The sequence below is a fragment of the Solanum stenotomum genome, unplaced genomic scaffold (assembly GCF_019186545.1).
Source record: "Solanum stenotomum isolate F172 unplaced genomic scaffold, ASM1918654v1 scaffold25311, whole genome shotgun sequence".
Taxonomy (NCBI): Eukaryota; Viridiplantae; Streptophyta; class Magnoliopsida; order Solanales; family Solanaceae; genus Solanum; species Solanum stenotomum.
The window spans coordinates 423,682-447,594 of NW_026028480.1; the positions used below are offsets into that span (position 1 = coordinate 423,682).

A 23,913-nucleotide genomic window follows, 5' to 3' on the forward strand; every position below is an offset into this window, starting at 1 on the left:
ACCGGTGCACCCCAAGGAGACACACTAGGGCGTATGAATCCTTTACTCAATAAGTCCTGAATCTGATCCTTCAACTCCTTCAACTCAGCTGGAGCCATACAATAAGGTGGAATAGATATGGGCTTGGTGCCTGGCTCCAAGTCAATAGAGAAGTCCATATCACGGACAGGAGGAACACCAGGTAGATCCTCGAGAAACACATCAGGGAACTCCTGAACCACCGAAATAGACTCCATGGCCGGTGACTCAGCTCCAACATCCCGAATAAAGGCCAAATAAGATAAACAACCCCGGTCAATCATCCTCTGAGCCCGAATATGAGATATGACCCTGTTGGGATACGAACCACTAGTCCCTCTCCACTCCACTCTAGGAATACCCGGAATAGCTAAGGTGACAGTCTTAGCATAACAATCAAGAAGCGCATGATAGGGGGAAAGCCAGTCCATACCCAATATGACATCAAAGTCTAACATATCAAGAAGAATCATATCCACCCAAGTCTCATACCCCGTTAAGACAACAAGACAAGATCGATATACTCGATTCACCACTAAAGGTTCACCTACGGGTGTAGAGACTCTAATAGGCACAGACATACGATCACAAGTCAACTCAAGGTCGGAAGCAAAATATGTAGACACATATGAGAATGTAGAACCAGGATCAAATAACACAAAAGCGGGCCGATGACAAACTGAGATGATACCTGTGATAACTGCATCAGAAGCCTCAGCCTCGGGCCTCCCAGGAAAAGCATAACACTAGGCACCTCTGCTGTTTTATTTTGGAAAATGTATTTTGACTGGTTTAGAGTCGCCACTTAATTTTTAAAGGAAAATCAAGAAAACTATTGTTTTCAAAAGACTAAAACAGAAAATCTATTGAAAACTATTAAGGGGGTTCGAGGTTCCTATTAATATTCTAGGAAGGTTTTTAAAGCACCTAGAATATCCACTAATGTGGTTATCCGACAATTAATTATTTGGCTAAAGTATTTTAACTTAACTCATCTTGCAAAATTGAACTATTTTGTAGTCGAAACTATTTTAAAGGGGAAAAAGAAAAATGTTGAAATATTATCATCTAAGTGAGGTATTTTCCTTGCAAAAATTCTTTAAGTCCTTTTAAAGGTGATCGATTTGGTAAAGTTGTTAAAACGAAATAAGCGTCTTTCGGGGATTTGAATTTTTTAACCTTAAGGTTAGCGACAAATATTAACAGGCACACAAATACAATACAATAAAGAGGGAAAGAGAGTTGGACCCAAATCTAGTTTTTGTTCGCCTGGACCAGTATTTGGGTCCATTTTTGTTTTGGGTCTCCGACCCATTTGAGTTGCACCTGTCCAAAATTAAAAGAAATAATTTCCTTTGGGCCTTTGGCCCATCCTTCACCTGTCCTAAACTTCTAACAGAACATTAATAATTAAAGGACAAGGGCTTAGGCCCAAAAATAACAAAATACAAATTTAAATGATGAAGAGTGGGCCTTTGGCCCAATCTTTTCAACTCTTAATTTCTTGCACGTCTTTCAGCTCCGAGGCCTGTTTGTCGATTTTAGTGTTGGCCGACTCGAAAGGAGGAATTTGAGCCTTTATGGCTCTCCCGAAATGCAAGAGGAATAAAATGAATTCATGGCGAACTCAGACAGATTACATGCAACATAAATAGAATACATTAGTAACAACTCATTGACTGTAATATAGGAAAATAATGTTATAAACACATATGTCAATGCTCATAATATTAAGTATTATATAAAAAAAAAAGTAATAGAGAAGTGCATGCATGCCTTAAAATCAACACAGAGATAACTCTAATGACAAATAGCTAACAACTGCCATTATCATTAGTCCAAATTATAAAGCTCCAGCAATAATTCCTTTATATAATTCAAGATAGAAGTAGACAAATAAAATTAAATTAAAAAAAAAGCATGCATCTTAATACGTGAAAGAAAATAGAAAACTTAAATATTTTGTTACAAACCAAACTTCTGCCAAACTTTTATACTTCACGAATTATAGGAAACTAACGGGTATTTTAAAAGACCACACTAAACTTCTAATAAAATAAAAAAAACTGTTGTACAGGCATATAGCCTCAAAAGGCAAGTGATGGTCTTATGCTTTAATTAACTAATCAATATGCAGTTGAAGATAAAACAAATCTTTCATATAACAAATTAACAGTAGAGGAGTTAGGGAACACGATTCATGATCTATTGCTTAGTGAATTAAACATAACTACGGGAAATGGTGGGAGGCAACATAAGAAGACAACTCATGAATTGTCACTGATCTTTGACAACCATAAACAAAAAGCAGGGCGATCATTCGGCTACCTATCGAGACCCCACTGCGAAAGGAGAACAAGAATAATGCGATAGGACGATGAACTCACAGAGCACCGAAGAAAATCAATATTTTTAGAGTGAACGAAACATACCATATTAAAAACAACTCTAACCTATGCAAGCATTCAACAAATTCCAAGAAGACGACCCAAATGCTCAGCCAAACAAGCTGATCTAGAATTAAAATAAGGCAACATGAGAGTATTAAGCTACAACGAGCAGCCAAGAGACAGAGGTTAGACGAGTGTAAAAGGAAAATATAAACAACTAGTAGGATATTTAAGGTTTAACCTTCACTAAGCCTAAAATCATCAAAAGATATAATGAAACTGAGCTAGACAGATAGACATTCGAACAGTAAGCAATCTAAACAAAGAGGATTTGATCAGAAAATAGCTTAAACTAGATCAATAACACAACAACACATCTTCTCAGCAAAAAGAGTCAGACTTAGCTACATTCAAATGTTAAAACGACAATTTTATATCTCCATTAGAACGTCAGAAAACAAATAGCAGGAACAAAATCAAGATGAAGAATGGATTACCTTTTCCGAGGCAGCGAACTGAACGAAACGAGCTAGATAAGAGCTTTATGAGGCCACAAAATTGGCTCCAACAGTGAATGACTAAGCAGACTCAAGAGAAATCCCAACCCTGAACCGATGTGCTCTCTTAAGCTATTTTTCTACAAATATTTGTATGTATATATTGTACTTTCCATCTAACCCTTCTATGTTTTTTTTTTAGAATTTTCCGCCGACCAAAAATCTCCCCCCTCTATACTGAAAACAGTAAAGTATATATAGAGAGAGCTTAGGGTTCATGATTTTGGGGGGGAAAAGAATAAAAATCCGGATAGAGAAGGGGCCATTCGAATTTCAAATTTCAAAATTCTTTCACAATTAAGGAGAGACACCTTTTCTTGCAATTTTCGCCCCATTCCGAAAGAGGAAATGAGAGAAAACGCGTGCTCTGCCCGCTGTTGCGACATTAAATGGATAGGAACGTTGGAGAAGAAAACAAAATTCACAGTGTACAGTCTCTGTTTCTGCTACTTGCTGGACTCGGGTTGCTTTCTGTGTTGGATTGCAAATTGGGTTTGTTGTCGCCGGATCGCTGGAGGAAGAAGAAGAAGTGTCGTGGGTACTGTTTGTTGTATGTGCACATTGTTGAAATGGGTTTCTTAGTTAATGAAGGAATTGGGCTGGGCCGGGTCAAGTAAGAGGAGGAATGGGTCAACTTAGGAGTAATAAGAGTGTGGGTTGGAGCTTGGGTTGGGCTGGAAATTGAACTAAAGTATTGGGCTGGCAATTAAGGGAATAAAAGGGAAAAAGGCAGCTGGAAATTGCTGGAAAATTGCACGTAAAATCCCAAAATTTGGTCATTTAAGAATGGGTATAGAGTAAAAAATTAAATCGGTTAGATTTCGGAATTTAAGAAATAGCCAAATTGAGTTGAATTATCGAATTCGGCTAAAATCTAAATAAGGTGAACTAATGAAAAATTAATTGGCGAGCTTCTTAATCTTAACGGAATAAAATAATTAACTTAATAAAAATTACTAATTCAACAACATAGCTATAATTCAAACTAAATTAGATTAATAAAGTGTTTAACGTTAAAATAATAATAATAATAATAATAATAATAATGAAATCTTTTTTTTTTCAAGATAGTTTTCAAGTATTTATAAAATATATTAGTTACATACATAACAATATAAAACATACTTATTATTTAAAATATTATAAAAGGTGAATAAAATTCTTAAAATATCTTGAAACATATTTTGAATTTTTATAAAATTAGTTATTTCAAATCGTTTGGAATTAAGGAAGCCCGCAAATTAATTCTTACCGTGGAGGGTCAAAATTGGGTGTCAACATCTGGCCCCACTCTGTGAACCTGAGGCGCCACTAGCACCTCTACCCGAAGCTCGTCCGCCTCTACCAGATGCCGGTCCCCGACCCCGACCTCTAGCCGGAGGTGCTGAATCTCTCCCTGGGACCGCGGAGACAGTACGGTGTGGTCTAGACTGAGTCTGATGTGGACACTGACGAATCAAGTGGCCTGGATCACCGCAACCATAACAGGACCTCGGTGTGGATCCTGACTGTGAAGAACCCGAAGTAATGCTATAACCACCTCGACCCAAACCTGGAGGACCCCGAGATGCTGGCCCACCCTCGATAGCTGGTAATGAAGCATGTACTGGCCTCTGACGCAGGAAAGACCCGCCTCCCCTGTGTGGGCCCCTACCTCCTGACGAGGTACCCGAATACTGACCACCTGTACGGACCCTCTTGGGCCCACCAAAATCATCCCGCTCAAGCAACTCAGCCTCTCTGGCAGCACTCACTATAGTCTGGAAGGAAGCACCCTCTCGAGATGATCTAAACACATAACTACGGATAGTGGAAGTCAAACCCCTAACAAATCTGCGAATCCGCTCAGGCTCACCTGAAATCAAAGCAGAGGCATGTCTCGACAACTGACAGAATCGAGCCTCGTAATCTGCGACTGACATGCTACCCTGCACCAAACACTCAAACCTCATACGGCTCTCCTCATGTACACTCCAAGGGATGAAACGACCCTCGAAGGCACTAGCAAACTCACTCCACTCCATGGGAGGAAATCCCGCTGGTCTCGAACTCATGAAGGTCCTCAGCCACTCCCTAGCGACACCGCGTAACTGAAGGGACACAAATCGGACGCCCCTCTCATCTAACATGCGTACTGCCGCCAACATCTCTCGACTCAAGGTCAAAAACTCGTGAGCATCATCAGTCTTAGCACCATGAAACTGAGGTGGTTTCATTTTCTGAAACCGCTCATAGCAGACTTGGTCATCATCTGCCAAGGCCACCTCAAGGGCCGCCGGTACACCTACAACCGGTGCTGGAACCTGTGGTGGCTGAACCACCGGCTCGGGAATGACTGGAATCCGTGGTGGCTGAACCACTGGCTCTGGAACCACTGGAATCTGATGCTAATAACCAGGGGCCTGTGCCCCTACCCCAGTCTGTAACCCCGCTAGTATACCTGCTGCACCCTGAGCAAGACGCTCCAATAACCCCAACATCCTGTCGAGTATGTCATCATGAACTGGGGGTGCATGGCCCGCAGGAGCCTGCTCTGCAGCTACTCCAATCTGTGGCTCAGGTGAAGGCTCTTTACCTCAGCCTCGGGCAGGTGCCGCTCCTCTGGCACGGCCTCGACCACGTCCTCGGCCTCTCACCTGACCTCTACCCCTAACTGGGGTCTCAACTCTGACCTCGGGGGCTGCCTCCCCCCTAACTCTGGTAGCTCTAACCCTCGGCATCTGCCAAAAACAACACGCGATACTCAGCACCCACGATAACAACCTCGCACGATAAGAACGGAATGAAATAAAAGAAGTCTTTCCTAACAGTCTTCATAGCCTCTCGAAGATAAGTACAGACGTCTCCGTACCGATCCTCAAGACTCTACTAAGACTTGGTTTGTACATGTGAGACCTTCGAACCTGGGCTCTGATACCATTTTGTCACACCCCAAAACCAGATGTGATGGCACGTGCCCAAACCCCACCGGACACGTCAGCCTAACACCCAAAAAACTCGATGATACAGAATTTATAAAACAAGAATAAGATAGAAAGATAAGCGGAAGTCTTTAAATAAACCCAACATAACCCCAGAATTGGTTGTCACATGTACAAACCTCTAATACAGAATCTGAATAACATATACAAGTCTCATAGTAAAGTTCTAGAATAGAACATAATCGTAAATATAGATAACTTGAGGGCACGTCTGGAATGAACCGCTACCTCTCAAGTAAGTCTGGAAGCTCTAATCTGAAGATGAGTAATAAGCCGGATCTGATAGAGCTGTCAACCTACACAACTGTGTGGAAGCAAGGGTGAGTACCAAAAGCAACAGGTACTCGCAAGTATCACTAAACTAAGCTAAACTAGCAGCTACAAACAACTCCTTTCAATCCCAACCGAACCACCGAAACTTCATTCTAACAGCGAACCAACAACCTATACTACACAATTCATAATCAACAGATATATCCAATAGTGTCTCAACATCAACCTCATATCCTCATGTAAGAGCAAATAGATCATATATCACATGAAGATGGGCAAATAGGTAAAATCCACACACCACAGACAAAGATGAAGTCAAATGCGATGCAAATGCAATAATGATGTCATGTAGTCGTGATGCATGTCTGTCCTAGGATACACATCTGTTGACGTAATCAGTCCGCGCTGAATACTCAAATCAGAACCCATGGGGGCCACACATGGACCATGTATCACCGCCGGAACCAGATCCCATCGGCATCCAAATCGCTAGCCGGAGCTAGTCCATCTCATATATCTCTAGCCGGAGCTAGTCTCAACTGTGTCTCATATCCATCCATCCTCATATCAGTGTCTCAGAACTCATGCAACAGATAGTTCACACATGGGATGAATAATGAATATGCACATGTCATCAATCACAATCATATCACGATCACATCATAGTATTACACATCATCTGTCTCAATCACAACCATATCACGACCACATCATAGTATTACACATCATCTGTCTCAATCACAACCATATCACGACCACATCATAGTATTACACATCATCTGTCTCAATCACAACCATATCACGACCACATCATAGTATTACACATCATCTGTCTCAATCACAACCATATCACGACCACATCATAGTATTACACATCATCTGTCTCAATCACAACCATATCACGACCACATCATAGTATTACACATCATCTGTCTCAATCACAACCATATCACGACCACATCATAGTATTACACATCATCTGTCTCAATCACAACCATATCACGACCACATCATAGTATTACACATCATCTGTCTCAATCACAACCATATCACGACCACATCATAGTATTACACATCATCTGTCTCAATCACAACCATATCACGACCACATCATAGTATTACACATCATCTGTCTCAATCACAACCATATCACGACCACATCATAGTATTACACATCATCTGTCTCAATCACAACCATATCACGACCACATCATAGTATTACACATCATCTGTCTCAATCACAACCATATCACGACCACATCATAGTATTACACATCATCTGTCTCAATCACAACCATATCACGACCACATCATAGTATTACACATCATCTGTCTCAATCACAACCATATCACGACCACATCATAGTATTACACATCATCTGTCTCAATCACAACCATATCACGACCACATCATAGTATTACACATCATCTGTCTCAACATCAATGTCTGTATCAATCATAGCCTACTCATGCTCTTCTATCCCCTCAATATCAGTTATCACATGACTTATTCAACAAATTCAAGTCACATATAACACATTTAGCTCGTTTTATTCCCCATCTTTCATTTACAACAATTTCAATCAACAAATAAAACTCATCCTCAATCCCCATTACTCCCCAACACAATTAGGAAAGTAGTCATGTGTAGTCTAAGAGTTTAACAAAGTTTAGAAGTCACTTGCCTCAAAACACTTCAACTAGTAACTCAAATTTGAGTTTTACCCTTCCGAGCACGCTCCAAATCACCACAATCTATTCATAAATGGAATCTCACAATCAATACGAATCTAACAACACCAATATCGTGAAATTTGGAGAAAAGGGTAAAATGGTCAAAAAAATCTCGTTCCGAAAAATATTCTCGAAATCTGGAAATTTTTAGTGAAAAATGTTCCCCAAGAAATTTAGAATCCAATAGTGAAAACCGTTTCGAAAAAGGAGTTGAAATGAGTTCACAAACTCAAATTTTCTATTAAATTCGGATTAGGCAAAAACCCCCAAATTTTTCAGTTGAGATCTCAAATTTTGATGTTAAAATCCATAAATAATCGATGGAAATCAAAGATATAAGTTGGAAATAACTTACCCAATGAATTCCTTGCGAAAACCCACTTGAAATCACCTATTTTCGAGCTCTCAAAGTCTAAAAATGGAGAAATGGGTATTTTTCAAGTTGGGGGAAAATGGCTACTGTTTTTTGACTTAAAAAGGACTGCTATTGCAGCTGAAACACAACAATAACACCAAAGTTTAAGTCCCCGTTGGACCCTCGGGATTCGTTCGGAATCTCGTGCACACAAACTAAATATGTACCCCCACTAAATTCGACGTTCCGGACTCAATGGAACCGTCGGAATTTGAATTCGAGGACTCCTTGACCCGAAATTCAATAAGATGCCAAGAAACTAGTTTAACGCCAAAAAAATTCGAAACTCAAACGGAGCGTCTAAAAATTCAACCAAGACTCATTCTAGACTTAGAATCGCCTCCCGAAACCAACGGTACTCTCGGAATTTCAATCCGAGCCTCGGAACCTCATATGTTGACCAAAGTCAACTCTTTATCACAATTTCACAACTTTAGCAACTTAGGACCTCAATTCTTCGTTTCAACTCCAAATTCGACTCTGTAACTTCACACAGACCCGTTTTGACATTCTAAAACTGTCGGAGTTGACGGAAATCTGATCCGAGTCCCGAAACTCCAAATGACTCGAAAAAGCACTTTTTAACCAATTTTAACTCATAAAAACTCAACTTTTTACCAACTTTTCCTCAAACCAACTTTACAACCACAAAACATGGGACGCGGGGCAACTACCGAAAGGGCAAAATAGTCATTTCCACGAAAAATTACCAAAATGACCTTTCGGGTCATTACATAGTAAAAGAGTAGGGAAATATTGAGAATAGTTAAAGTAATGTTGTGTACTCAAGTAATTTGTCCAAAAATATAATAATAAACTTTTCTTAGGGCCTTAGGCCCAATCTTCCACCTGTCCTAAACTCTAAGAAAATAATTATGAAAATGACAAGGGCTTGGGCCCAAAGTAACAAAATACAACCTTTTCGAAATAAAGAGTGGGCCAAAGGCCCAATTTTTCGACTCTCCAATCTGTTGCATATTCTTCCGGGACTTGTTCGTCAATTCTTGATAGGTTGGCCGACTCGAAAGGAAGGGTTTGAGCCTTGGTGGCTCTCTCAAAATGCAAAGGAAGGAATTAGGAGTTCATGAAGAACTCGGGCATATTTTACATGCAACAAAAGCAATGAGAAGATAAGGATTAATAAACCATAACAGAAATATAATACACTTGAACAAATCATAGCCGTCCTTCGCAAATAACTCTATCGAATTGAAATGACATAGATCTAGATAAAAGATATCAACTCCAAAGACAGTGAAGACCTATCATACTAAAGGTAAAGTAACGATTATTTAAATTACTATTCTTTCGTTTAAAATCCATAGCTGACAAATACTAACCGGCTTATTTTATGAGCAAATATGCCAATAGAGAGTGATAACCACTAAATCCGGATACTCAAATTTAGTCACATTATAAAGAACCCTACAACTTAAGGAGGTAATTACGAGAGCACATTGATTATTTCTACCAACAAATTAATGGGATGACTAGCAACAATACATGTGAACAACGAATATATATATATATGTCATACTCCTAAAAATGGCACTAGCAGTGGCACGCAAAACAAAGGCTAACACAAAAATTTGCACAGAGACATAGATAAGACGAAACAACAAATGTTGAACTAAGCAAATTTAATGTGGAGAACTAGTCACATTTTTAATAGTCAATGACACTAAAATAAACGAATAAATAGAAACTTCATGTAATTAGGCAATGTAATTAATTAAGTTGATGAAATATTTGATAGCTGAAATAATGAAGTTGGTTTCAAACAATGACTTTTAGTGCAAACTAAAAAAAACACACAGAGATCATCCAAAAGGCCCTCATATTTTAAGAATTCAACTGCGAATAACTAATACTCCTCCGACTAAGAGAGAACTTAGACAAAAATGGAGACATAAAAACGGCTCAAATAATTTACTATAAGCGATAAAAACAACAACATATATATATATCAAAAACGAAGATAGAACTAAACTATGGAACAAAACAATCACACCACATGATGACTTTGTCAATTGATCCTAACAACTCAGATTTATACAGGCAATAGCACTAACAGTAACAACCCAGATGAGGAAACATTGATGCTTGAAGACATATTAATAATAGGAATCGAGACGAAACGAGCATATGATTCAAAACAACACAAAATCAATCCCAAACAACTATAACCCGATTCGAACTTCTAATTGTGACGGAGTATAAATAACATATTGATCAACCAGAAATCTCAATAACAAAGGGGAACAAACCACGAACATTCATATTCAAACTAAGCAAGAGTGAAGCCAAGAAGAACCCAACAGAGATAGATTTAACACATAACATTCGGGACCGAAATGAAATGTAAATAAACGAGGAGGTATTACCTCTTCCTGGGCAGCAAAATTGAGGCTACGAGCAGAGAAACGAGATCCCTCCACCAACAACTTAAAACCTTTTATATACTTATATTTTCTTATCCCTTGCTATACTATTTATTTCTATCTCTCTTTTAATGAACAATCACCCCCCTTACAATGAATAAGAAATGGGGTATTTATGGGCGAAATCTAGGGTTTCGGAATGGGGGGAAAACGAAAAAATCCCAATAGGAATTGGACCCAATCCAAATTCAAACTTCAAATGTTTCAGTAATTTGGTGAGGCACCTTTTCTCTGCAGATTCAACCCATTCCGAAAGTGGAAATGGTGAGATAGACGGCTAGGATCGACTCAAATGTCCTCGCTATGCCGCGTGGCTCGATCTGAAGATGCGAGGATAAAAACACGTGACTTTGGAGAAAACGCCAAGGAAATCACAGTGTACTGGGTTTGGACGTGTATTGACGCAGTGTATCCCCGTCCCATTGCTGTGAATTCGAACGTCTCCACTTTGAACTGTGAAAACGCTGATTGGAGCCGTTGTATTGTATTCGCTGTTGTTGTCGTCTTATTGAGGGTGCCGTGATTACTGTTGTGTAAATTGTCGGTGATGCTGCTGTGTCTCTTTTGGGGAATATGTATTGGATTATTAGTGGGTGCATATTGTATTGTTGGGAATTGGTGGGCCGGGTATTGGATATTGATTGGACTCGGGCCGAAAATAAGAGGGAGTTGGGTTTAAGGGGTTGAAGGGATGGTCTGCTGAAGATAAAAGAGGCCCAAATTTGGTCTTTTGATATGGCCAAGTAAATCACTAATTCATCCACAATGAATTATAATTGGCCAATTTGAGATTACGAACTTAATCAAATTGAACTCATTTACAAATTCAGTTAAATATAAACAAGATGAATTAATATAATTAATTTAGGAGCTTCTCATCTTAACAAAATAAAATAATTAATTCAACTATAAACCAATTGATTTTTAAAATTATCCATAACTTAAACTAAACTAATTTTGATAGAATATTCAAAATAAAATCTTTTGAGATGATTTTCAAATATTTATGAAACATATCGATCATATCTATAAAACTATATGAAATGTATTTGCTATTTATAAATTATGAAAATCGACTAAGATCACTTAAAACTTGAAAATGTTTTTATAAACTAATTATTCTAAATCATTTGCAATCTAAGAAGCTCAAAAATTAATCTCTACCGGGGAGGGTCAAAATTGGGCGTCAACAATAATATATTAAAAGATAAAAACTATGAAAAAGTATAAGAAATATTTAAAAATTATATCAAAGTAAATATTTTTGTGTATAAAATAAAATTTTAAAATTATATATATTATGTTAGATTGATTTGGTCTCGGGTTGTTTTTTTTTAGTTAAAACCAAACCAACCCAAATATAGTCAGTTTTTTTTTCAATACCAAACCAAGTCAAACCAATCACTAGTCGAGTTTTTTTCTCGATTTGTGATTTGATTCGGTTTTCGATTCGATTTTGTACACCTCTACTCAAAATCATATAAGGGGGTCAAGGACCTCTAATACCCCCGATGTAAGATTCCAACAAAGTCTATATACAATTTCAGTTATATACTCCGTAACTTTTATTCAAATAATATATTAATATTAAGAACTTCATCAAATATATATATATAAATTTAAAAACCAGTTATTAAAACCTGAAATTATTATTCAAATTCTGAACCCATAAATTTAAAATGTTGGCGCTACCTCTGAACCCATTAAATCAAGAGTTCAAATAGGACGTGATATATAATTTCAAACTTGAGCCCCTTATGTCTTAACAAAAATGAATTCAATATTTAAAGTTTATGAATTTTTATAAGAACTTCAAGTTGATACTATAAATCTACAATGATAATTAGGTTCCTGATCAAATATTTATAAATATTTAATTAATATATATATATCCAACCTTCTAGATCTGCGACCGCAATAATACCCTAAATACGTGTCTATCCATTGTGAATTTGGTTGTATTATGCGCAGTAGAAGACGTATATATCCAAGTTTGCAAACGTTTTTCATATAAACTTATCTAACTAATCTAAAGATAGATAACATAATTGATGCGTGTCTAATTTTGCCAAATTCTTTATAGGCGCTAAACCTATTTACGTAATGAACGCTTTATAAATATATGGAGAAAAATATGAGCCAAAAAGGTCTAATAATCTATTGTAAATTCAGCTGTTCAATTGAAGTAGACAAAGTTATGACTCAAACATCTACATCAAATTTACTAAAAAAATTTAAAGGAAAATTTATAATTGAACTAATTAATTCTACCACTCATTAAATAATTTCAAAAAATAATAATTTAAGCTTAAAAAATGAAAATTTATACGTAACCACTATTTGTTCAAGAAGATAATTATAAAACTATAAGGTATTAAAAATTTGTATCTTACTAAAAACAATGCGTTAGGAGATAATTACTACTTTCTTAAAGAACATAAATTAAAAAAACCAAAGAATTCTATGCATATCCAAAACTGTTCGGCTAAATCTGATATGGGCCCAGAGGCGGAATCATGTGGAAAGGTTGGGTATATGGGTATCCGTTAACTTTAAAAAGTTATGTATATTATGTATTAAGTGTAATAATACTCGTTTAAACCATCCAATCCGTTATTTAACCCGTTTTGACCCAAGCAATTTGAGTTGAGTTGAATCTTGACTCGATTAATGTCTTAATTCATTGTAACCCACTCAAATTTAATCTGACCCGCTCAATTACTACCCTTACTCTAAACTCTGAAGACAATCATATATTTTAAAAGTACGCTCTAGCCCTTGGAGCTCGGGCACGTGATCTGAGTTGGAGTCCTGGCTATATTATTCTTTATGTCATTTAATTTATATATTAGTACTATATCAATTTTATGAGTATTTACACAAATTTTTAGATGAAATGATAATATATTTGATATTGCTTCAACTAATATAATGTATATATATATTTTTATGATGTATCATTATCTTCAAATATGAATCTGGCACTGCATGGTGAATCCTTTGGATCGTAATAATGCATACGATGACAGAGTTTGCTCAAGACTAGCTTTATTTTATTACATTAAAATCACTAAATTATCTTTTGTAATGGATAAGTCATCAGACACCTTTTACTTAAGTATCATGAAACGTTAATAAAATATTTTTAATTTATTTTTATTGAAAGTCATTTAATTTTGTTTAAATATCATACAAAGTGTCACTCAATTTCTGCGATACTTAGATGAGAATTCGTGAAATTTCTATAGTAAAAAAATAATTTAGTAATTTTCATGATACACTTAGGTGTATTTGAGCAACTTTTTCTATAGAAAATCATTTTGTAACTTTTGTACAATAGAGTGAAAATTATATAACTATCCATGAAACTCTACTTGCTTTGCTATCATATGGAATTGTGCGACTATTTATCTAAAAATTTAATTGTATAGAAATAAAATATTTTTATTTACTTAATTATATTATCAATACTAAGAAATCGTATTTAAGCAGAAAGTCTAGAACATTTAAAAAGGTTATGTCATTGCATACTTATACATCTTTAAGATTAAATTGTGATGTCATTCTCAAATATCACTACATTCAATTGAACAAAAAATGTGTATAAAAGCAACTCAATAGAAGATCAATTTATAGGTTACATTTGAAGTTGCATTTGGCAGTGACACAACAAAACCATGATGTTCTTTATATTTTTAGTAGCTTTTCCTATTATTCTCATTTTTCTTCTTCACAAAACCAAAATAAGTAGAAATACCAATCTACCACCAGGTCCTTTAGGTTTGCCAATCATTGGAAATTTGCATCAATATGATAGTGTAACTCCTCATATCTATTTTTGGAAACTTTCTAAAAAATATGGAAAAATATTCTTATTGAAATTTGGTTCTACTCCAGTAGTTGTAATTTCTTCAACAAAATTAGCAAAAGAAGTAATGAAGACACAAGATTTAGCGTTTTGTAGTAGACCCTCTACTCTTTGCCAACAAAAATTGTCTTACAATAGTCATGACATAGTGTTTTCACCTTATAATGACTATTGGAGAGAAATTAGAAAACTTTGTTCACTTCATTTATTTAGTTTCAAGAAAGTACAATCTTTTAGTCCGATTCGTGAAGATGAAGTCTCAAGAATGATCAAGAAAATATCTCAACAAGCTGCCGCTTCACAAATTACCAATTTGAGCAATATAGTGATTTCACTTACAACTACAATTATTTGTAGAGTTGCTTTTGGTATTAAGTTTGATGAAGAAGCACATGAAAAGAGGAGATTTGATGAACTTATAAATGAGTCTCAAGATATTCTGGCTAGCTTCTTTGTCTCCGATTTTTTTCCTTCTTTAAGTTGGATTGATAAACTTACTGGATTGAAAAACAAACTTGAGAAGAATTTCAAGTGTTTGGATGAATTTTATGAAGAACTCATTGAGCAACATCGCAATCCCAATAGGCCAAAATCCATGGAAGGAGATATGATTGATATTTTGCTACAATTGAGGAAGGGGCAATCAACTCAAATCAATCTCACTTTGGACAACATAAAAGCAATTCTCATGGTAATTAATTATGCTTAAATGTATATATGTATTAACAATTTGAATTTTAAATAAAATACATATCTCTCATCTCTGTTATTTTCCTGTTAACTTAAATGTTTTTGTAGAATTTATTTCTTGCTGGGACAGACACTAGCGCAATTACAGTAATTTGGGCCATGACTGCCTTGATGAAGAACCCGGAAGCCATGAAGAAAGTTCAAGAAGAAGTTAGAAAATCAGTGGGGAAAAAAGGCATTGTAAATGAAGATGATACTCAAAATATGCCTTATCTCAAAGCAGTAATAAAAGAGACATTTAGATTGTATCCACCCGCTCCAATCCTAGTGGCAAGAGAGACAATGCAAAATTCAATACTAGAAGGGTATAATATTCCACCAAAAACAACAATTCGTGTAAACTATTGGGCTATTGCAAGAGATCCTGAGTACTGGAAAAATTCAGAAGAATTTATACCCGAGAGATTCTTGAATAGTAACATTGATTTCAAGGGTCAAGATTTTGAATTTATCCCATTTGGAGCAGGGCGGAGAGGTTGCCCAGGTATTCAATGTCGAATATATATATGAATATATATATATATATATATAATTCATACAATTATAAGTTCAATTGAACCCACAATTGTTATATAGAATTTTCACGTAGACTATACATGAAAAATATGAAAATTAAGTAATGGTAGAAATATAGTTTTTATCATATTTTCAAAAAAACTCAAAATTTTGAATTCGTCTCTCTACAGGTCAAGCACTTGGTGTTGCAACAGTAGAGCTTATACTATCAAACCTTCTATATGCATTTGATTGGGAGTTGCCTTTTGGGATGAACATAGAAGATATTGACACAGAGAGTCTACGCGGAATTACTATGCATAAGAAAAATGATCTTTGCCTTGTCCCTAAAAATTATATGTAGACTATTTTAGTGATATGCGGAATAGAATGTAGAATAAAAGTATGAATATTAGGAAGAGTGTTTCCCCCTTTCGAATTCTGATAAGTAGTAATGTAATTGCCTTTTTTGAGATGAATATTATAAAAGCTTATGTTTAATTTTTTAAAATTATGTTTTGAACAATATTTGCTATTGATGAGTAGTTTGGCCTATTTTTGTTTAATAAGCACTCAAAAGGGTACAAATTAAAAATCTACTTATTATAGTTTCACGACAAAAATAAATCAAGGAAACTTCTTTTTTTTTGATAATAAGGATATTCATATATTGTATTGTATTATTTTTGGACCAAAAAAAAGATATTATTATATATTGGAAGAATTCTAGCTGTTCTTTTTAATTACAATTACGCCATATTAAACAACATTCTCTACCTTCTAAGGTAAGGTCTTGCATAATTAGTGCTCCTTATAAAAGGGATAACTTTGAGTCTAAAGTCAACGATAAGGAAAATTTTATTGAAACAACTACTGCATTACAAGTTTATATATGCATGCATGTATATGCTCTACTTTGCTTTGCTAATTTACAAGGTAAGGATCGATGTCAAATTCCCCATTACTCCAAGATGGATTTACTTTGGCAGACATAAAACCATACGACCATATATTAAAACGGATGACAAACAAAAGCATACATTATTAATTAATTTAAATGTTGGGAGTTCGGTATTGTTTAATTTCTAGTGATAATTTCTAGGAACAAGGCACAAAGGCTCTTTCTTATGCATAGCAAGTCCAAGCAAAACATCAGTATCAATGTCTTCTATGTTCATTCCAAGAGGCAACTCCCAATCAAAAGCGTAAAGAAGATTGGAAAGTACAAGCTCCACACTTGTCACACCAAGTGTCATAGCCAGGCACCCTCTTCTTCCTGCTCCAAATGGAATTAACTCAAAATTTTGGCCCTTAAAATCAATATCACTATTCAGAAATCTTTCGGGTATAAATTCTTTTGGATTTTCCCATATTTCAGGATCCCTTGCAATAGCCCAAAAATTAACATGAACTATCGTTTTTGGTTGAATTTCATATCCTTCTAGTATGGAATTTTGCATCGTCTCTCTTGGTATTAACAATGGACCTGGTGGATACAATCTAAATGTCTCCTTTATGACTGCTTTAAAATATGAAAGATCTTGGATATCATCTTCATTCACTATGGACTTTTTCCCAACCGATTCTCTAATTTCTGCTTGAACTTTCTTCATGGCATTCGGTTTGGCTATCAAGGCTGTCATTGCCCAAACTATTGTAGCTGCACTAGTGTCCGTTCCACCAACTAGCATATCCTACAAGTGAGAATGGAAGGATAAAATTAAAAGAAACACTTCATATATCAACTGAAGTGTTTCCTAATTATGAAAGGTTATAACATGTGTAATATTACGAGTTTAGAAGGCATTTCTTAATTAATATTTGACCAAAAACTGTCTATATATCATGATGGCACCACAAATATGACCATGGAATAAAAATGTTTAGTTGTATGACAGAGTGCTAATTCCAAGTCAATAAATATAACAATACACAAGACTTCCTTATATAAAATTTTTAACATATAACCCTGATTAATTGATAAAAAACTAGTTAATTCATTTCTAATTAGGTTAACTATTTAGTTAGGTGTAAGCAGTCGATGAGAGCAAGTAAAATAGACACAAATAGAGTAGTTCATTACCATAATAAGAGCCTTTATGTTGTCTAAGGTAAGATCGATTGGAGTTGATTTCTCTTTCTTCAATTGGAGCAAAAGATCAATAATATCTCCTTCCATGGATTTTGGCCTATTGGGATTGAGATGTTGCTCAATGAGTCCTTCATAAAACTCATCCAAATCCTTAAAATTCTTTTCAAGTTTATTTATTTTTCCGGAGAGTTTATCAATCCATCCTAAGAGAGGAAAATAATCGGAGACAAAAAAGCCAGCCAACATTTCTTCAATCACTTTTAAAAGTTCATGAAATTTCCTCCCTTCGCGTGTTTCTTCACCATACCTAATACCAAAAGCAATTCTACAAATAATTGTAGTTGCAAGTGAAATCACTATATTGCTCAAATTTGTAATTTGTGAAGTGTCAGCTTGTAGAGATATTTTTTTGATCATTCTTGCTACTTCATCTTGTAATGACCCTAAATGTCATTTTTGGAAATTTTCATAAAATGACCGTTTTACCCCTCCCGATAGTTGCCCCAAGTCCTAATTGTTGTATTTTCGAAGTTGGTTTGAAGGAAAATTGATGAAAATTTAAGTTTTTGGAAAGTTGAGTTTTTAAGAGTTAAAGTTTGGTTAAAAGTGCTATTTCGAGTCATTTGGAGTTTCGAGACTCGAATCGGATTTTCGTCGATTCCAGCAGTTTTAGAATGTCGAAACGGGCCTATGAGAATTTACGGAGGCGAATTTGGAGTTAAAACGAAGATTTGAGGTCCTAAGTTGCAAAAATTGTGAAATTTTGATCAAGAGTTGACTTTGGTCAACAAACGAGATTCCGGTGCTCGAAATGGAATTCCGAGGGCATCGTTGGATTCAGGGGGTGATTCTAAGTTTAGAATGAGTCTTGGTTGAATTTTTAGATGCCCCGAGTGCATTTCGAGTTTTTGAGCCTAAAGTTAGTTTCTTGACGCCTTGTCGGATACCAGGTCAAGGAGACCTCGAATTCAAATTCCGACGATTTCATTGAGTCCGAAATGTCATTTTCAAGCTAGTAACATATTTGGTTTGTGTTCGGGAAGTGCCAAATGAGTTTTGGGTGAGCTTTTAAGCTTCTTGGATGCTTTGACACTATTTCAGCAAATTGTGGCAACTAAAGGGTTCATTATTAGTTTTAAAGGTCAAAAAATTATTCCGAAGGTTCTGAAATTTTGAGCATGAATTATAGGACTTATCTGCAAATTTTGGTGCATTTTCGCTAATCCAAGATTGGACTTTTATCGCAAATAAGAAATAATTGTTTACCGAGTAGAAATGATATTTGACTGGGCAAACAAGCATGAAATTGAGCTCCGATTGAACGAGCAGGTCCGTATCATTATTTAAGACATTTACAAAAAAGAATCGGGTCATTTCACTATCGTATGAGGAAATTACGGCCTTTTTAGTGAAAGATTAACTGCTGTTTTTCTGGTGCATAACAGCCATGTACTGTTATAAAAATCTCAGACTGTGTTCATTTGGTATTTTGAGCATATCGGGAGTTCTAGAGATCGGAATGGAGTGATTCTTACGGGTTTCTTCTTGAATTAATATGAGGGTTAGTATTCAATCTTCAATTCGACATTTTCTCATAATTTCTTTATCTGGTTTTTTTTCCTATCCGTAAATCTCTTGGGAAAAATTGGGGTTTTATCGATTTGGACTCCCTTTTTGATGAAAAAGGTATATTTACGATCCTTATGTTATGGGTAAACTGATTTTAACATAAAATTATTGATTCATCGATTATTTTCATCATATTAACCGCGTACAATTTGGACTTTCCCGGTAAAGTTAAAGTTTGATAAATTGAGAATTTCAAGGTCGATCTTAACTCCGTTTTTGATGAAATTTCATATTTGAACTTATCTAAGCATGGGTAAGATGTTTTTCAAGAGATATTTCATTTTCGAGTCGGGGTTTCGGATCCGAATATTTTAGGCTTCTTCAAGAACGTGGATTTTCCTTCAAATTGAGTTTGTGAATTGATTTCAACTCCGTTTTCAAATTGGTTTTCACCATTAGCTTCCAAATACTTTAAGGATCATTTTACATCAAAAATTTCCAGATTTGGGTATCGTTTTCCGGTATGAGACTTTTGGACCGTTTTGCCCTTTTTCCCTAAATTTCTTGATTTTGGTGTCATTGGACTCGAATTGTGATTGTGAATAATTGTTTGAATAGATTATCGTGATCCGGATTATACTCGGAAAGGAAAGGCTCAAGTCAAGTAACTTTTGGAGTTCGTTTTAAGGCAAGTGGCTTCCAAACTTTGTAAAACTCTTAGACTACGCATGACTACTTTCCTAATTGTGTTGGGGAGTAATGGGGATTGAGGATGGGTTTTATTTGTTGATTGAAATTGTTGTAAATGAAAGATGGGGAATAAAACGAGCTAAATGTGTTATATGTGACTTGAATTTGTTGAATAAGTCATGTGATAACTGATATTGAGGGGATAGAAGAGCATGAGTAGGCTATGATTGATACAGACATTGATGTTGAGACAGATGATGTGTAATACTATGATGTGGTCGTGATATGGTTGTGATTGAGACAGGTGATGTGTAATACTATGATGTGGTCGTGATATGGTTGTGATTGAGACAGGTGATGTGTAATACTATGATGTGGTCGTGATATGGTTGTGATTGAGACAGATGATGTGTAATACTATGATGTGGTCGTGATATGGTTGTGATTGAGACAGATGATGTGTAATACTATGATGTGGTCGTGATATGGTTGTGATTGAGACAGATGATGTGTAATACTATGATGTGGTCGTGATATGGTTGTGATTGAGACAGATGATGTGTAATACTATGATGTGGTCGTGATATGGTTGTGATTGAGACAGATGATGTGTAATACTATGATGTGGTCGTGATATGGTTGTGATTGAGACAGATGATGTGTAATACTATGATGTGGTCGTGATATGGTTGTGATTGAGACAGATGATGTGTAATACTATGATGTGGTCGTGATATGGTTGTGATTGAGACAGATGATGTGTAATACTATGATGTGGTCGTGATATGGTTGTGATTGAGACAGATGATGTGTAATACTATGATGTGGTCGTGATATGGTTGTGATTGAGACAGATGATGTGTAATACTATGATGTGGTCGTGATATGGTTGTGATTGAGACAGATGATGTGTAATACTATGATGTGGTCGTGATATGGTTGTGATTGAGACAGATGATGTGTAATACTATGATGTGGTCGTGATATGGTTGTGATTGAGACAGATGATGTGTAATACTATGATGTGGTCGTGATATGGTTGTGATTGAGACAGATGATGTGTAATACTATGATGTGGTCGTGATATGGTTGTGATTGAGACAGATGATGTGTAATACTATGATGTGGTCGTGATATGGTTGTGATTGAGACAGATGATGTGTAATACTATGATGTGGTCGTGATATGGTTGTGATTGAGACAGATGATGTGTAATACTATGATGTGGTCGTGATATGGTTGTGATTGAGACAGATGATGTGTAATACTATGATGTGATCGTGATATGATTGTGATTGATGACATGTGCATATTCATTATTCATCCCATGTGTGAACTATCTGTTGCATGAGTTCTGAGACACTGATATGAGGATGGATGGATATGAGACACAGTTGAGACTAGCTCCGGCTAGAGATATATGAGATGGACTAGCTCCGGCTAGCGATTTGGATGCCGATGGGATCTGGTTCCGGCGGTGATACATGGTCCATGTGTGGCCCCCATGGGTTCTGATTTGAGTATTCAGCGCGGACTGATTACGTCAACAGATGTGTATCGTAGGACAGACATGCATCACGACTACATGACATCATTATTGCATTTTGCATCGCATTTGCCTTATCTTTGTCTGTGATGTGTGGATTGTATCGGTTTACCCTTCTTATGTGGAATTTGATCTACTTGCTCTTATTTGTTGATCTGAGGTTGATGAGGATATACTGTTGGTTCTGGCTGTTGAATATGATCTGTTTAGTATAGGTTGGTTGGTTTGCTGCTAGATTGAAGTTTCGGTGGTTCGGTTGGGATTGAAAGGAGTTGTTTGTAGCTGCTAGTTTTGCTTAGTTTAGAGTTACTTGCGAGTACCTGTGGTTTTCGGTACTCACCCTTGCTTCTACACAATTGTGTAGGTTGACAGCTCTCTCTCAGATTCGGCTTAGTAGTTTCTTTAGCAGATTGAGGTTCGGGACATACTCGAGAGGTAGCGGTTCATTCCAGATGTGCCCTTGAGTTATCTTTACTTTCAGTTTTGTTCTATTCGAGAACTATACTCTGAGACTTGTATATTTTTATTCGAATTCTGTATTTAGAGGTTTGTACATGTGACAACCAAATTCTGGGTAGTGTTGAGTCTTAATTAAAGTCTTCCGCTTATTTATTATCTTTTATTCTCGTATATCTACTTCTCTATCGTTGTGGTTGGGTTAGGCTGACGTGTCCGGTGGGAAATGGACACGTGCCATCACATCCAGATTTGGGGTGTGACACATCTTCACGAATTGGACGATAATATTGCACTTTCTTGAGACTAAATAAATGAAAAACACATATTTTCTAATTTCTTTCCAATAGTCATTATAGCACGACATAGCGATATCTTGACCATTGTAAGACAACTTTTGTTGGCCAAGAAGGGAAGGCCGACTACAAAAAGCTAAATCTTGTGTCTTCATTACTTCTTTTGCTAGATTTGCTGAAGAAACTACAATCATAGTAGAATAACCAAGTTTCAATGAGAAGATTTTCCCATATTTTTGGAAAAGTTTCCAAAAGTAGAGATGATGGGTTAAACTATCATATTGATGCAAATTTCCAATGAATGGCAACTCTAAAGGACCTGGTGGTAGAATGATTTTTCCACTCCTTTTGGCTTTAGGAAGAAGGAAACTTAGAATGATGATGATAACAAGGGCAACAAAGAGTGGAAACAACATCATGTGTTTTTTGGAAAAGTCACTGTAAATGTCTTCTATATCTTGTATTAAAATTTTCCACAATTTCTTTCATTTATAGTACTCCCTCGCTTGATGTAGAGAATGAAAGTTATATCTATGATTATTTTGAAATAAATTTTACATAAAAATACTATAAGTAACCGTAAAAGAAGGTGGAACTTTAGATCAACGGCTATATATGATAATATTTTAATCATGATGAAAATACTTATTTAAGAAATAGACAAGTAGAAAGAAATTTGTAATTTAAAGGAAGAAAAGGAGATTGCATTTATAAGTGATAGAAAGGGATAAACATCAACTATACACTTTTGATATTTTGGGAAGTAGTTTAATTCTAATTTCATAGTATGAAAGTGATTTTCAATCATTTATTTTAAAATTCTAAACTTTTTTTTTCTTTTTTGTATGGTGATTTTCATGAAAGTGACACAGGAAAATTCACAGGCCACAATATTTGAAGCTTGAAAAAAATGACCTTTTGTCCTTTATAGTTTTTTCCACATTGTCTAGATAAATGTCTCACCTATAATTATATTTACATAGAATTAGACAAAAGGCAATTTGATAACGCAATAAACTCACAAATGTGGAAGCTTTAGTTTGCGTCTAAAAATTCTTGTATTCATTCATTGTAAAGCAATATGAATTCTAAATTCATTTTTTCATCGGAATAAGAGAGTAAAGTGAAAAACTATGAAAGGAGTAACACAAGTTCGACCTATTTTTAACCACCTTGCTTATGCTGATGATATCATGATCTTTACTGGGATTAACAATAAGTCTACTAAAACTTTTTATGCGATGCATCAGTAATCTGAGATCATCATCAAAATGAGTCAGATCAAGGATAGCAATAATTTGAAACATCTAAAAGCAAAAGTGGACAAGATCCTGAACATCCC

The 23,913-nt window shown here is 35.7% G+C and overlaps 3 protein-coding genes across 3 annotated transcripts in view; 2 read left to right on the forward strand and 1 right to left on the reverse strand.

Moving 5' to 3' along the window:
• The window catches only part of LOC125851390 (protein transport protein SEC23-like), a 94,409-nt gene extending 75,591 nt beyond the window's left edge, over positions 1-18,818 (forward strand). The window contains exon 13 of the mRNA XM_049531188.1: positions 18,801-18,818. The gene's annotated coding sequence lies outside the window, so the exon portion shown is untranslated. The remainder of the gene's footprint in view (positions 1-18,800) is intronic.
• The window catches only part of LOC125851394 (6,7,8-trihydroxycoumarin synthase-like), a 57,942-nt gene that overhangs the window by 21,575 nt on the left and 12,454 nt on the right, over positions 1-23,913 (reverse strand). The gene's annotated exons all lie outside the window — the stretch shown is intronic.
• On the forward strand, positions 14,332-16,286 carry LOC125851400 (6,7,8-trihydroxycoumarin synthase-like). Its single transcript, XM_049531200.1, has 3 exons — positions 14,332-15,368; positions 15,476-15,911; positions 16,114-16,286. The coding sequence occupies exons 1-3, from the start codon at positions 14,487-14,489 to the stop codon at positions 16,284-16,286; spliced, it is 1,491 nt and encodes a 496-aa protein (XP_049387157.1). The 5' UTR covers positions 14,332-14,486.

Bases quoted from the DNA above. Each gene is read 5' to 3' on its own strand.
- LOC125851400 (XM_049531200.1), top strand. From the start codon at position 14,487: ATGATGTTCTTTATATTTTTAGTAGCTTTTCCTATTATTCTCATTTTT. The intron at 15,369-15,475 runs GTAATTAATTAT...ATGTTTTTGTAG, and splicing joins ACATAAAAGCAATTCTCATG to AATTTATTTCTTGCTGGGAC. The intron at 15,912-16,113 runs GTATTCAATGTC...GTCTCTCTACAG, and splicing joins AGGGCGGAGAGGTTGCCCAG to GTCAAGCACTTGGTGTTGCA.